The sequence below is a fragment of the Salvelinus alpinus genome, chromosome 1 (assembly GCF_045679555.1).
Source record: "Salvelinus alpinus chromosome 1, SLU_Salpinus.1, whole genome shotgun sequence".
NCBI lineage: Eukaryota > Metazoa > Chordata > Actinopteri > Salmoniformes > Salmonidae > Salvelinus > Salvelinus alpinus.
The window spans coordinates 102,316,563-102,330,104 of record NC_092086.1 but is presented as its reverse complement, the minus strand read 5'-3'; the positions used below and the strand labels follow the sequence as shown (position 1 = coordinate 102,330,104).

The window sequence follows — 13,542 nt, the reverse complement described above, 5'->3', positions numbered from 1 at the left end:
TCCCCCCTTATCTCAGCTCGCTGGTCACCATAGCAGCACTCACCTGTAGCACGCGCTCCAGCAGGTATCTCTCTGGTCACCCCCAAAACCAATTCCTCCTTTGGAATGACTGGAACGAACTACAAAATCTCTGAAACTGGAAACACTTATCTCCCTCACTAGCTTTAAGCACCAGCTGTCAGAGCAGCTCACAGATTACTGCACCTGTACATAGCCCATCTATAATTTAGCCCAAACAACTACCTCTTCCCCTACTGTATTTATTTATTTATTTATTTTGCTCCTTTGCACCTCATTATTTCTATTTCTACTTTGCACATTATTCCACTGCAAATCTACCATTCCAGTGTTTTACTTGCTATATTGTATTTACTTCGCCACCATGGCCTTTTTTGCCTTTATCTCCCTTATCTCACCTCATTTGCTCATATTGTATATAGACTTATTTTTCTACTGTATTATTGGCTGTATGTTTGTTTTACTCCATGTGTAACTCTGTGTTGTTGTATGTGTCGAACTGCTTTGCTTTATCTTGGCCAGGTCGCAATTGTAAATGAGAACTTGTTCTCAACTTGCCTACCTGGTTAAATAAAGGTGGGGGAAAAAACGTCACAATACCCCTCACCTAACCTCAGTCAGTCATGATTGAAATGTTCTGTCTCCTCACTACCTGCCCCTCATTCAGTTACACATTTGTTTTACTATCGTTGTGGAGTGCAAACAATTGATACCCATTCAAAATCCTATTTTCCTTAACTCCTAATTCTAACCCCAACCCTAATTGTAACCCTAAACCTAACCCCTAAGCCTAAAATAGCCTTTTTCCTTTTGGGGACCAGCAAAATGTCCCCACTTGTCCGAATTGTCCTTGTTTTACTATCCTTGTGGGGACTTCTGGTCCACATAAGGATAGTATAACCCAAAACACACACACACACACACACCACACGCACACACACACACACCACAGAGACTCATGGTTCTGTCAATGGCAGCAGCATAATCAGTGGAGCTGTCTGTTTCAGTAAGGTCACTTAGTTATTACCATGTAGTGCTGTCATTGGACACATGCCCTCCCAGGCTGTGGAGAGAGAAGAACGGAGTCACCTTGCTGTGCTGCACTCAGAGGGACGTCCATGGCACAGAGCCACTGCCACTCTGCTCTGTGGTGGGAGATTTGCATGCAGGCCGACAGAGGTGGATGAGAGCATTGTTCTGAGCTTTTACCCTGTCCCTCTCTCTGTCTCCCTGTAGTCCGAAATATTGTAGGGAATATACACACACACACACACACACACACACACACACACACACACACACACACACACACACACACACACACACACACACACACACACACACACACACACAGTCAATTGCACAAACTCCATAGTCTATGGTCACTTTTTGATGTAATGTTTCCCATCCCATTCATTAGACAGCGTTGGGATAGTTTTACCAGAAATTCTTGACGCACCCAAATCTCCTACTGGTTTTGTTGTGTGTAGTAACTGTGATTTTGATGGCATCATGCAGAGCGTGCAAGAGCCAGTGTCTAAAACCAGACTGTAGTTAATGGTCTCTGAAGCCTTGCCATCTGCTGTGTTTGGTCATTTCCTCTCTGTCCTGTCAATAATGTAATATCTGTTAGAACAATCTCCTCTGAGTCTGAGTGCAGTCAGACAGCAGAGCAAAGGCAGGAAACCTCTGCTCTGCCCTGGCAAAGATGGATGGGAGCACCGCATGCCTCCGATGAGATTTACTTCCGTGATTGGTATTGACTGAGGCAACCCGTTCCACCAACACACACACACACACACACACACACACACACACACACACACACACACACACACACACACACACACACACACACACACACACACAATACTCCCCCACAGAGGACTTTGAGATAGAAACACAATGTAATTTATGGCATCCATTAACTGCCCTCTGGGGTCCGGCCATTCCAGTCAGTCTATCTCTCGGTCCCAGTCAGCTGCCAATCAAATGTCAGGGAGGGTTACTGAGTGGAGGGGCATCATCACTTACAACACAGAGTGAAGAAGGGTGGTGTGTGTGTGTGTCTCACCTTGCTTTATCTCAGGGGAGGAGGGGAGTTGTTTGATCTTACTGCCCATGTGTCTCAGTGAGTTAATGCATTATTATGTCCACAGACCTAAAAGCCTGCTTCCACCTGCCTCTCTCTCTCTGTATGGGAGTCTATCCCAACCATAGACTCATCTTGCCCCAGGTGACCCCCCCCCCCCCATGGATGCATTCTGTGTGTTCAGATCTTAACACCAGGCAGGCTCCCTCCCTGTCTCCACATCCCCTGCTGTTGGAATGGAAACAAAGGACTCCTCCAATTAAGACACTGTTTGTCTGTCTGTGCACCGCCTTTTTGTGCTCGCTCTCTCACTTTCTCGCTCGCGTTCTCTCAATTCAATTCAAAGGGCTTTATTGGCATGGGAAACATGTTTACATTACCAAAGCAAGTGAAATAGATAATAAACAATCAAAAATGAACAGTTAACATTACTCTCACAAAAGTTTACAAGGAATATACATTTAAAATGTAATTATGGCTATGTACAGTGTTGTAACGATGTGCAAATAAAGTATAAAAGGGAAAATAAATAAACATTAATATGGGTTGTATTTACAATGGTGTTTGTTATTCACTGGTTGCCCTTTTCTTTTGGTAACACGTCACAAGTCTTGCTACTGTGATGGCACACTGTGGTATTTCACCCAGTAGATATGGGAGTTTATCAGAATTGGATTTGTTGGTCTGTGTAATGTGAGTGAAATATGCATCTCTTATATGGTCATACATTTGGCAGGAGGTTAGGAGGTGCAGCTCAGTTTCCACCTCATTTTGTGGGCAGTGTGCACATAGCCTGTCTTCTCTTGAGAGCCACGTCTGCCTACGGCGGCCTTTCTCAATAGCAAGGCTATGAGTCTGTGCATAGCAAAGCTTTCCTTAAGTTTGGGTCCGTCAGAGTGGTCAGGTACTCTCTGTTTAGGACCAAATAGCATTCCAGTTGCCTCTGTTTTTTGTGTAATTCTTTCTAATGTGTCAAGTAATTATCTTTTTGTTTTCTCATGATTTGGTTGGGTCTAATTGTGTTTCTGTCCTGGGGCTCTGTGGGGTCTGTGTTTGTGAACAGAGCCCCAGGACCAGCTTGCTTAGGGGACTCTCTTCTCCACGTTCATCTCTGTAGGTGATGGCTTTGTTATGGATGGTTTGGGAACCGCTTCCTTTTATATGGTTGTAGAATTTACCGTCTCTTCTAGAATTGGACAATTAGCAGGTATCGGCCTAATTCTGCTCTGCATGCATTATTTGGTGTTTTATGTTGTACACAGAGGATGTTTTTGCAGAATTCTGCATGCAGGGTCTAAATTTGTTTGTCCTATTTTGTGAATTCTTGGTTGGTGAGCGGACCCCAGACCTCACAACTAAGGTTGGAAAGGGTTCGAAACTTTCCGGTAGATTTTCCAAGGGATGTTAGGTCCTGGAATTTTAGGGAATTTTGCCTAAATTCATCAAAAAGTAGGCTTATAACAGTGAACCTTTTTTGTGGGATACACATAATCTGTTTTCGAATATTTTGGTTAAACTTTTACCAATTCAATGGAATTGCAACCCTCTGCATGCATAGTGCATTCTTCCAGCACATGTACAGCTGATTCTCAAGATCTTGCACACTAATGAGATGCTATTGAGCCCACACTACTACACTGTCTGAGCCAAGGACTACATGCTTTCTGGTAAGTTTTGATTGCAATAATGGGTGGGGTGAATATATTTTAAATGACATACATCATTTTTTGTTAACTAGTAAATTGTAGTCTACAGCACAGTGTGTTTAAATCATTTCTAACTTGTTAACAATTTCTGCTAGTTAGTTTTTGCTACCATGTGGGTTTTAGCTTGCTTGAGCCTGCTAACTGAGAGTGTTAATTCACCTGTTTCCATAAATGTTTCATTTTAAAACATGTATCTTACAAAGGAGTTGTTTAATCTAACTGCTTAACTATTTATCTGTACATGGAATTATATTTGTTGTTTTTTTACTCATTTTTTTCTCATCTTTACAGGAAAATGCCACGGGCACTATCTGATGTGTGGAGACATTTCACTGCAGCTAATGTAGAAGGAAAATGTGTACATTTGCAAATACTGTGCCAAATCATATGTGAAGAATGCAACAAAGATGCAGAATCATCTGGCCAAGTGCATAAAGTTCCCTCAGCATTCAAAACAAGCAACCTCTGATTAAAGTCCCTCTACTTCTATTCGAGGTGAAAATGATGAATCAGACACTTAATTGATAGCAACAGCTCATGGTCCTCCTGAAATCATTCGTTTTTTTGACTCAATGGAGGAACGTAGTCAGCGATGCTGATGAATGTCTTGCTCGAGCTGTGTATGCAACTGGTTCACCTCTGATGCTCACATGTAATGTGTATTGGAAGAGATTTCTGAATGTTCTTCGCCCAGCATATACCCCTCCAACCAGACATGATTTATCTACTCATTTGCTGGGTGCAGAGTTCAAATGAAGGTCAAGCAAATCATAGAGAAAGCAGACTGTATTGCAATCATCTCTGATGGGTGGTCGAATGTTCGTGGGCAAGGAATATATAACTACATCTCCACCCCTCAACCCGTATTCTACAAGAGCACAGACACAAGGGACAACAGACACACCGGTCTCTACATTGCAGATGAGCTGAAGGCAGTCATCAATGACCTTGGGCCACAGAAGGTACTTGCACTGGTGACAGACAATGCTGCGAACATGAAGGCTGCTTGGTCTAAAGTGGAGGAGTCCTACCCTCACATCACACCCATTGGCTGTGCTGCTCATGCTTTGAATCTGCTCCTCAAGGACATCATGACACTGAAAACAATGGATACACTCTACAAGAGAGCCAAGGAAATGGTTAGGTAGGCAGGCTCATCAAGTTATAGTAGCAATCTACCTCACCAAGCAAAGTGAGAAGAATAAGAGCACCACATTGAAGCTGCCCAGAAACACCCATTGGGGTGGTGTTGTCATCATGTTTGACAGTCTCCTGGAAGGAAATTAGTCTCTCCAAGATATGGCCAAACCACAGTCTGCCGATATGGACAGCCCCATCAAGAGGATCCTCCTGGATGATGTATTTTGGGAGAGAGTGGTAAGCAGCCTGAAACTCATGAAACCTATAGCAGTAGCCATTGCACGGATTGAGGGCGACAATGCCATCCTGTCTGATGTTCAGACTCTGCTTGCAGATGTAAGAGAAGAAATCCGTACTGCCCTGCCCACTTCACTGTTGCTCCAAGCAGAGGAAACTACAGTCCTGAAATACGTCAAAAAGCATGAAGACTTCTGCCTGAAGCCCATACACGCCACAGTGTACATGTTGGCCCCCAAGTATGCTGGCAAGAGCATCCTGTCTGGTGCAGAGATCAACAAGGCCTATGGTGTCATCACTACTGTTTCTCGCCACCTTGGCCTGGATGAGGGCAAGGTTCTTGCAGTCTGGAGAAGTACACTTCCAAGCAAGGGCTTTGGGATGGAGATGCAATATGGCAGTCGTGCCAACATATCTCATCAGCCACCTGGTGGAAGGGACTTTGTGGATCTGAGGCTCTTTTGCCTCCATCATCCTCCATAACACCCCGGACATCCTACAATCTAAGCTTGATGGCCTCAATATCACACAAATGATCAATGAACCTACCAGGTACAACCCCAAAGCCGTAAACACGGGCACCCTCATAGATATCATCCTAACCAACTTGCCCTCTAAATACACCTCTGCTGTTTTCAACCAAGATTTCTACTGTATTATTGACTGTATGTTTGTTTTACTCCATGTGTAACTATGTGTCGAACAGCTTTGCTTTATCTTGCCAGGTCGCAGTTGTAAATGAGAACTTGTTCTCAACTTGCCTACCTGGTTAAATAAAGGTGAAATAAATACATTTTTAAAAAATACTCCAAATCCCACCAACATCAGTCGTGTCAGAGCGCAACTGGTCCTTGTTTGGGAACACACACCAAAGCACGCAACAGGCTGACCAATACAAGGGTTGAAAAATTGGTGGCCATCCGAGAAAATTTGAGGCTTTTTGAGCCAGACAACGAGCCATCCTCAACAAGGTTGGAAAGTGACAGTGAAGATGAAGCCTTAGAGTCTGATGTTCAAGAGGTGGACATTGAGGAGGTCCAGGGAGAAGACATGGAAGCCTGAGAGGAAGACAACCAAAGCTTTAGTTTCTAGACTATCATTTTACAGATGTATGTTGAAAATGTTTTGGGAGATGGATGGATCATTCAATATTCCCTTTCTTTTAAAATTTCTATTGGAAGGATTTCAGCATTTGCAATTATGTCTACTTATGATAAGGTAAAATGTTTTTTTTCTGTCTCCATATGATATGGTAAATTTATCCAATGCAAAAAACATCTACATTTAAATGGTATTGATATTTGCGTATATTTCCGGTAATTCCCATATTTTCCCGTTAATTCCCACGGAAAGTTTCCTCTTCTGAATATTCCCCCGAAATGTGCAACCCCACTCACAACCATAAAGGGCAATGGGTTCGCTAACTGATTCAAGTATTTTTTACCAGATCCTAAATAGGATATCTAATTTTATGTTCCTTTTGATGGCATAGAAGGCCCTTCTTGCGTTGTCTTTCAGGTCGTTCACAGCTTTGTGGAAGTTACCTGTGGCGCTGATGGTTAGGCAGAGATATGTGTCGTTTTTTGTGTGCTCTAGGGCAACGGTGTCTAGATGGAATTTGTGTTTGTGGTCCTGACAACTGGACCTTTTTTGGAACACCATTATTTTTGTCCTACTGAGATTTACGGGCAGGGCCCAGGTCTGACAGAATCTGTGCAGAAGATCTAGGTGCGGCTGTAGGCCCTCCCTGGTTGGGGACAGAAGCACCAGATCATCAGCAAACAGTAGATCATATGCTTCAGATTCTAGTCTGTGAGGCCGGGTGCTGCAGGTGGTTCTAGTGCCCTCGCCAATTTGTTGATACATACAGTGAGAGAGTTCAATCTTGGTTTCATCAGACCATGAGAACTCTCATGGTCTGAGAGTCTTTAAGGGATGTTTGGCAAACTCCAAGTTGGCTGTCATGCTTTTTACTGAGGAGTGGCTTTCACCTGGCCACTCTACCGTAAAGGCCTAATTGGTGGAGTGCTGCAGAGATGGTTGTCCTTCTGGAAGATTCTCCTCTCCACAGAGGAGCTCTGGAGCTCTGTCAGAGTGACCATTGGGTTCTTGTTCACCTCCCTGACTAAGGCTCTCCCCCCCCGATTGCTCAGTTTGGCCGGGTGGCAACAGTTTGCTGTTGATGCATTTCCCACGGTAGTTATTGGGATCAAATTTGTCTCCACTTTTGTAGATTGGAGTGATCAGTCCTTGGTTCCAAAGATTCCAAAGCCAAGGATGATGTTAAAGAGATTTAAATATAGCACATTCGAATTTGTGGTCTGTATATTTTATCATTTTATTTAGGATAGGACCATCAACACCACAGGCCTTTTTGAGTTGCAGTGTTAGTATTTTGTTCTTTAGTTCATTCAATGTAATTGGAGAATCCAGTGGGTTTTTGTTGTCTTTTAATAGCTGATTCTAAGATTTGAAATTGATCATGTATATGATGTTGCTGTTTGTTCTTTGTTATAGAGCCAAGAAGATGGTTTATCTCCGTTTTGGATAGATAACTCTTTGTTGTGTGATCTAGTTCCCCCAGAAGTGGTCAGATTCTATAGATTCTTAAATTACATTGAGCTGATTTCTGACGTGCTGTTCCTTTTTCGCATTCCTTTTTTCTCTCTCTGGAATGTTTACAACAGTCACGATAACAGCTGAAAACTGCCTCGGAGGTAGAAGGGTCAGCATTTGACCATCTGGTATTCCAAGATGGGTGAGCAATGGGTTGAGACTTCCACTGTGCTCAAGTCAGCACACCATTTGTTGTTGATGAAGATGCAAACTCCTCCCTTAGGGCTGGGCGGTATACCGTATTTTACTATAGACCGGTATTGATGCATTGACCGGTTTGGGTTTTTACATGACCTTTTATAACAGAGAGCGAGCACAGAAAACACAGACTGAGAGAGCACAGAAAACACAGACTGAGAGAGCACAGAAAACACAGACTGAGAGAGCACAGAAAACACAGACTGAGAGAGCACAGAAAACACAGACTGAGAGAGCACAGAAAACACAGACTGAGAGAGCACAGAAAACACAGCCTGAGAGAGCACAGAAAACACAGCCTGAGAGAGCACAGAAAACACAGAGAGACAGATGAGAGAGTGAGCACAGGCAGAGACAGACAGGCAGATAGAGACACAGAGAGAGAGAGAGAGAGAGAGAGAGGCAGACAGAGACAGAGGCATACAGCGACACACAGAGAGAGAGAGGCAGACAGAGACGCACAGGGAGAGGCAGACAGAGAGAGAGGCAGACAGAGAGAGGCAGAGAGAGGCAGACAGAGGCAGACAGAGGCAGAGAGAGAGAGCGAGAGAGGGGCTCTCTGTGTTGATGTGTGGGTGCTCTGCTGTACCATTTGTGGTGTGTGTGAGATTGAGTGAGTGTATGTGTGTTTTTCTCTGTGCCGTAGCTGCCTTTCTCTCGGCTGTGACTCTGGCTCTGTGCTGCTGCTGTGCGTTTCTCTCCCTGCCTGTCTCTGACACTATGATTTTCTGCAACCATTTAGGTGAATACAAGAAAGACGAACTCCTGGAGGCAGCTAGGTGAGTGCAAGCTTGAAATCTCCCCTCTCATCTTCCCTCAGTCTTTCGCTACCTCCTTTATTTTCTCTCCCTTCTCCCCTCCATCATTAGCAGACATGTGTTGTGAAAGGGCTGTGCATGTGGTTTGGGAGTGCTGGTGCACGGCGCGGGTTGTTATGGTGAAGGGATGTGTGTGTGTGACCAGAGACCCTCTGTGGAACCAGAGGGGATTATTAGAGGTTTAACAACAGAGGGCTGGAGAGACCCTCTGGCCCGAAGGCAGCATTGATTCAGAGGAGGGGTCATCATCAATCTCCATGGATGTTATGACTGATGAAACAACATTGCCGATAACGTGGTAGATATATATTCCTGATGTGCCAGTGGGTTCCTAGTTTACACAGACATCCCTGAAGAGGTGCGCCCTGGGAAGGAGGAGTGATGCCCTGAGAGAGGAAGATGAGACATCCTCATCTATCTGCTGAGATATTCCCTGGTCTCCCGCTCTGTGTCCTCCCTGCTCCATATGCTCCTGTTCTGCTGCCTGCCCTGCACCCTGACTCCATCTGCCCTCTGGGAACTCCTGTCATGTCGACTACAAGCATTAGGGGATCTCTCTCTCTCTCTGTCTTTTCTTCCTACAAATGAAGAACACACATAGGCTGCCCCACAATGGCTGTTCTGGTCGCCCCACATAGACACAGTTTCCTCCCCAGAGTGGACACCCCAGCATAACAAAAGGCTGTTACAGTTCAGAGGAGTGCTGTGAGCCATCCAGCATTTCCTGTGGAGCAAGGCATGTCTGTCACATTCAGCTCATTATACTGAAGTGGCTGCCTTTTGTGTTGGTTCTAGCCTGGCGTTCTAACCAGGCCCTACTAGACGACATGAAATCAGTGTTTGATGACTCAATCAGAATGCGCTCTGGGGGAATAAATGGAGGCAGAGATGAGGACTATAAAGACTCGGGGCCGGTTGAAAGCCGGTTGAAACCATGATCAGAGGGGTTACCATGGAGGATAATATAATGTACCACGCACTGTGTCCATAACAAGCCAATATACTGTATGGATCTCCTTCCATCCTGGGCTTTCAGTGCTACTAATGAAGACAAGGCCTGGTATTGATTATTCTACATTAAGAAATAAGGCTCTTCTGAGATGTCAGTTATCATAGAGGGAAGGAAACACACACACGCACACACACACTCTCGCACAGGCGCCTCTCCCTAGCAGCTAGCTTTAAACATGTGGCCTCCACTCTGTGCTAAACCTGGGGATGCTATTGTGCATTTAAATGAAGGATCTCTTGTTTTTACTTCAGGCCACTTTACTGTCGGAAGGAGAAGAGAAGCGGAGAAAGAGACAAGCAGAAGAAAGCAAAGCCACTGGCTGTGAATGCATCTTCACGGAAGGGACTTTGGCGAAGCTTGGTACAGGGAGAACGAGAGAGGAGAAAGAGGGGGGGAGAGAAGAAATAACCTTTTCTTTCTTTCTCTGACGGCCTTTAGCGACGTCATCTGGGTAAATCAGTGACTGGCCGGCTTCGCTGCCGTGATAGCACATCCTGACTGGGCCTCCCGTCACCGTGCCTCGGCACCGGTCACCAACTCCAGGAGGCAGCAGACATCCCTAATAAATAAACTCCCTGAGCATGCCAACATTATGACTGGCTGGCATGGCAGCCCTGATCAAGACCAGAACAGGCAGCAGGGCTACTGGTACCGGCCAAAGGGTGAAGAGACCCGAGGACAGAGGAGAAGGACACGGCACAGCAGTAGGGCCTTACTGGAGTTTGCTCTGTTGTCCGTCCATGTTCAGGACTGTCTTTTACCCCGGGCCCTGGCTCTTTCTGTGGATCTATGGAAATACCATGCAGTCACACTGACACCTGGGAGGGGAGAGGATGGCCCTTGGCTTCAGGGACCCTGGCAGGAGATGCTGAAGCTCCATATGGCTCCTGACCACCATGAACCATCACGCTGCATCAGACCTCATTGCCGGCTGTTTAGTGTGTGTTCAGTCTGTGTATTGTGTTCAGGGATGGAAGAATAGAATAACACAGGAAAAACCTCCGCAGCAGGTAGAGTGGAGATGCTGACTCAGATATCCGGAAGCCTTGTCTCTGAATCTCTCTATGGCCATGCATAGCCTTTGGCAAAGAATACATCTCTTTTGGCATAAGGAAAGAATTTACTCTGCATCAGTGTTTTTCACCGTTGTCTGTTATCTAACAATCTTTCTTGACCAGTGTAGTCAGAGTTACTGGCCTGGTTTAGACTGCAGACAAAATGCTCTTTAGGTCTCTGTTCTGTACATTTTGGAACACAAGCTTTCCACTTTCCTTGCCTATTCTTTTGTTATCCTTTTTTAGTTAAAGATACTGAAAAGATATCTAAAGATACTACTACATTTCCCCTTCTCGTTCACTCGCTCGGCTATATCTATATCTTTTAGTTTTTTCTCTCCATGTTTTGTTCCGCTGCAGGAGTGGAAATGAAGAGAAGCTCATGGCCCTGCTCACTCCGTTAAACGTCAACTGCCATGCAAGTGACGGCCGCAAGGTAAGAGTTGGCTCAGTCAGAACACGCGTGTCTGTACACACACACACCACTGTTACTCAAGCAATCTTCGCTTAAACCGTGATATTCAAACCAATTTGTATAGTGGAATGGACCGTTGCTCCAATACAATCAAGTACATTTGAAATAGTCATTGACCTATACTTGACAATACAAAAAATATATATATTTAACCTTAATTTAACAAGGCAAGACAATTAAAAATACATTCTTATTTATAATAATGGCTTAGCAAGAGGCAAAAGGCCTCCTGTGGGGACGGGGGATGGGATTAAGAATAAAATGCATATCAAAACGCACATCACGACAAAAGAGACAACATGGTTGCAGCACAAAAAAGTGCAGACTGTCAGCTTTAATTTGAGGGTATTTTCATCCATATCGGGTGAACCCTTTAGAAGTGTTTTGTCCGTAGTACAATACTTTTGGAGCTCACTGTATGTACAGGGCATTCAGGAAGTATTCAGACCCCTTCCCTTTTTGCTGCATTTTGTTACGTTACAGCCTTATTCTAAAATTGATTAAATGGTTTTTTTCTCATCAATCTACACACAATACCCCACAATGACAAAGCAAAAACTGTTTTTTAGAAATATTTGCAAATGTATTAAAAAGGAAAAACAGAAATCCCTTATTTACATAAGTATTCAGACTGTTTGCTATGAGACTTGAAATTTAGATTTGATCCTCCTTGAGATGTTTCTACAACTTGATTGGAGTCCACCTGTGGTAAATTCAATTGATTGGACGTGATTTGGAAAGGCACACACATGTCTATGTAAGGTCCCACAGTTGACAGTGCATGTCAGAGCAAAAACAAAGCCATGAGGTCCAGAGCTCCTCTGTGGAGATGGGAGAACCTTCCAGAAGAACAATCATCTCTGCAGCACTCCACCAATCAGGCCTTTATGGTAGAGGGGCCAGATGGAAGCCACTCCTCAGTAAAAGGCACATGACAGCCCGCTTGGAGTTTGCCAAAAGGCCCCTAAAGGACTCTGACCATGAGAAACATGATTCTCTGATCTGATGAAACCAAGATTGAACTCTTTGGCCTGAATGCCAAGCGTCACGTCTGGAGGAAACCTGGCACCAACGGTGAAGCATGTTGATGGAAGCATCATGTTGTGGGGATGTTATTCAGTGGCAGGGACTGGGAGACTAGTCAGGATCGAGGGAAAGATGAACTGAGCAAAGTACAGAGATCCTTGATAAAAACCTGCTCCAGAGCTCTCAGGACCTCAGACTGGGGTGAAGGTTTACCTTCCAACAGGACAACAACCCTAAGCACACAGCCAAGACAACGCAGGAGTGGCTTCGGGATAAGTCTCTAAATGTCCTTGAGTGGCCCAACCAGAGCCCAGACTTGAACCTGATTGAACATCTCTGGAGAGACCTGAAAATAGCTGTGCAGCGACGCTCCCCATCCAACCTGACAGAACTTTAGAGCATCTGCAGAGAAGTATGAGAGAGACTCCCCAAATACAGTTATGCCAAGCTTGTAGAGCCATACACTAGAATACTTGAGGCTGTAATCGCTGCGAAAGGTGCTTCAACAAAGTACTGAGTAAAGGGTCTGAATACTTATGTAAATGTGCTATTTCAGTGTTTTATTTTTAATACATTTCTAAAAAACGTTTTTGTTTTGTCATTATGGGGTTTTGTGTGTAGATTGATGAGGGGAAAAAACTATTTAGTACATTTTAGAATAAGACTGTAACGTAGCAAAAGTCAAGGGTTCTGAATATTTTTCTAATGCACTTTATATATATAATGGTGTGTATAGACTGTATGGACAGTATATGAATAGAAGGTGTGTACAGCAGTAGTTATTTAGGATGAGCCTTGACTAGAATACATGACTAGATACTCATAGTTGATACCTGGCTACAGCTCCATGCTGTGATGTCCAGCATATTCAAACATTCCAGTTCTCTCAGAAAGTAAGCTTCCTGGGAATAATGTAGAGGGATTTATTTTGGGATCTGTGAGGGATTCCACAGTGAGATTCCATTCTTTGTATTCCCACACCACAGCAGTGTACTGTAGGTTGTAATTATGGCTATTGTGTGAGCAGTTAGCGTTCAATGACTCCTGATTCTCATTCACCCCTGGCTGTGTTGCCACTGTTGTGGCGTAGTACCTCTGCATCCTGTCCCTATCTGCTTCAGAAGGAATGCAATGACATTTTGATTTGAA

General features: G+C 44.4%; 1 protein-coding gene across 4 annotated transcripts in view; it reads left to right on the top strand.

The window, feature by feature from the left end:
- The window catches only part of LOC139537060 (poly [ADP-ribose] polymerase tankyrase-1-like), a 133,164-nt gene that overhangs the window by 61,305 nt on the left and 58,317 nt on the right, over window positions 1-13,542 (top strand). For all 4 annotated transcript variants that reach the window (XM_071337936.1, XM_071337927.1, XM_071337917.1 and 1 more), the window contains 2 exons: window positions 8,750-8,786; window positions 11,253-11,328. In XM_071337936.1, coding sequence (XP_071194037.1) covers window positions 8,750-8,786; window positions 11,253-11,328 — 113 coding nt within the window. The remainder of the gene's footprint in view (window positions 1-8,749; window positions 8,787-11,252; window positions 11,329-13,542) is intronic.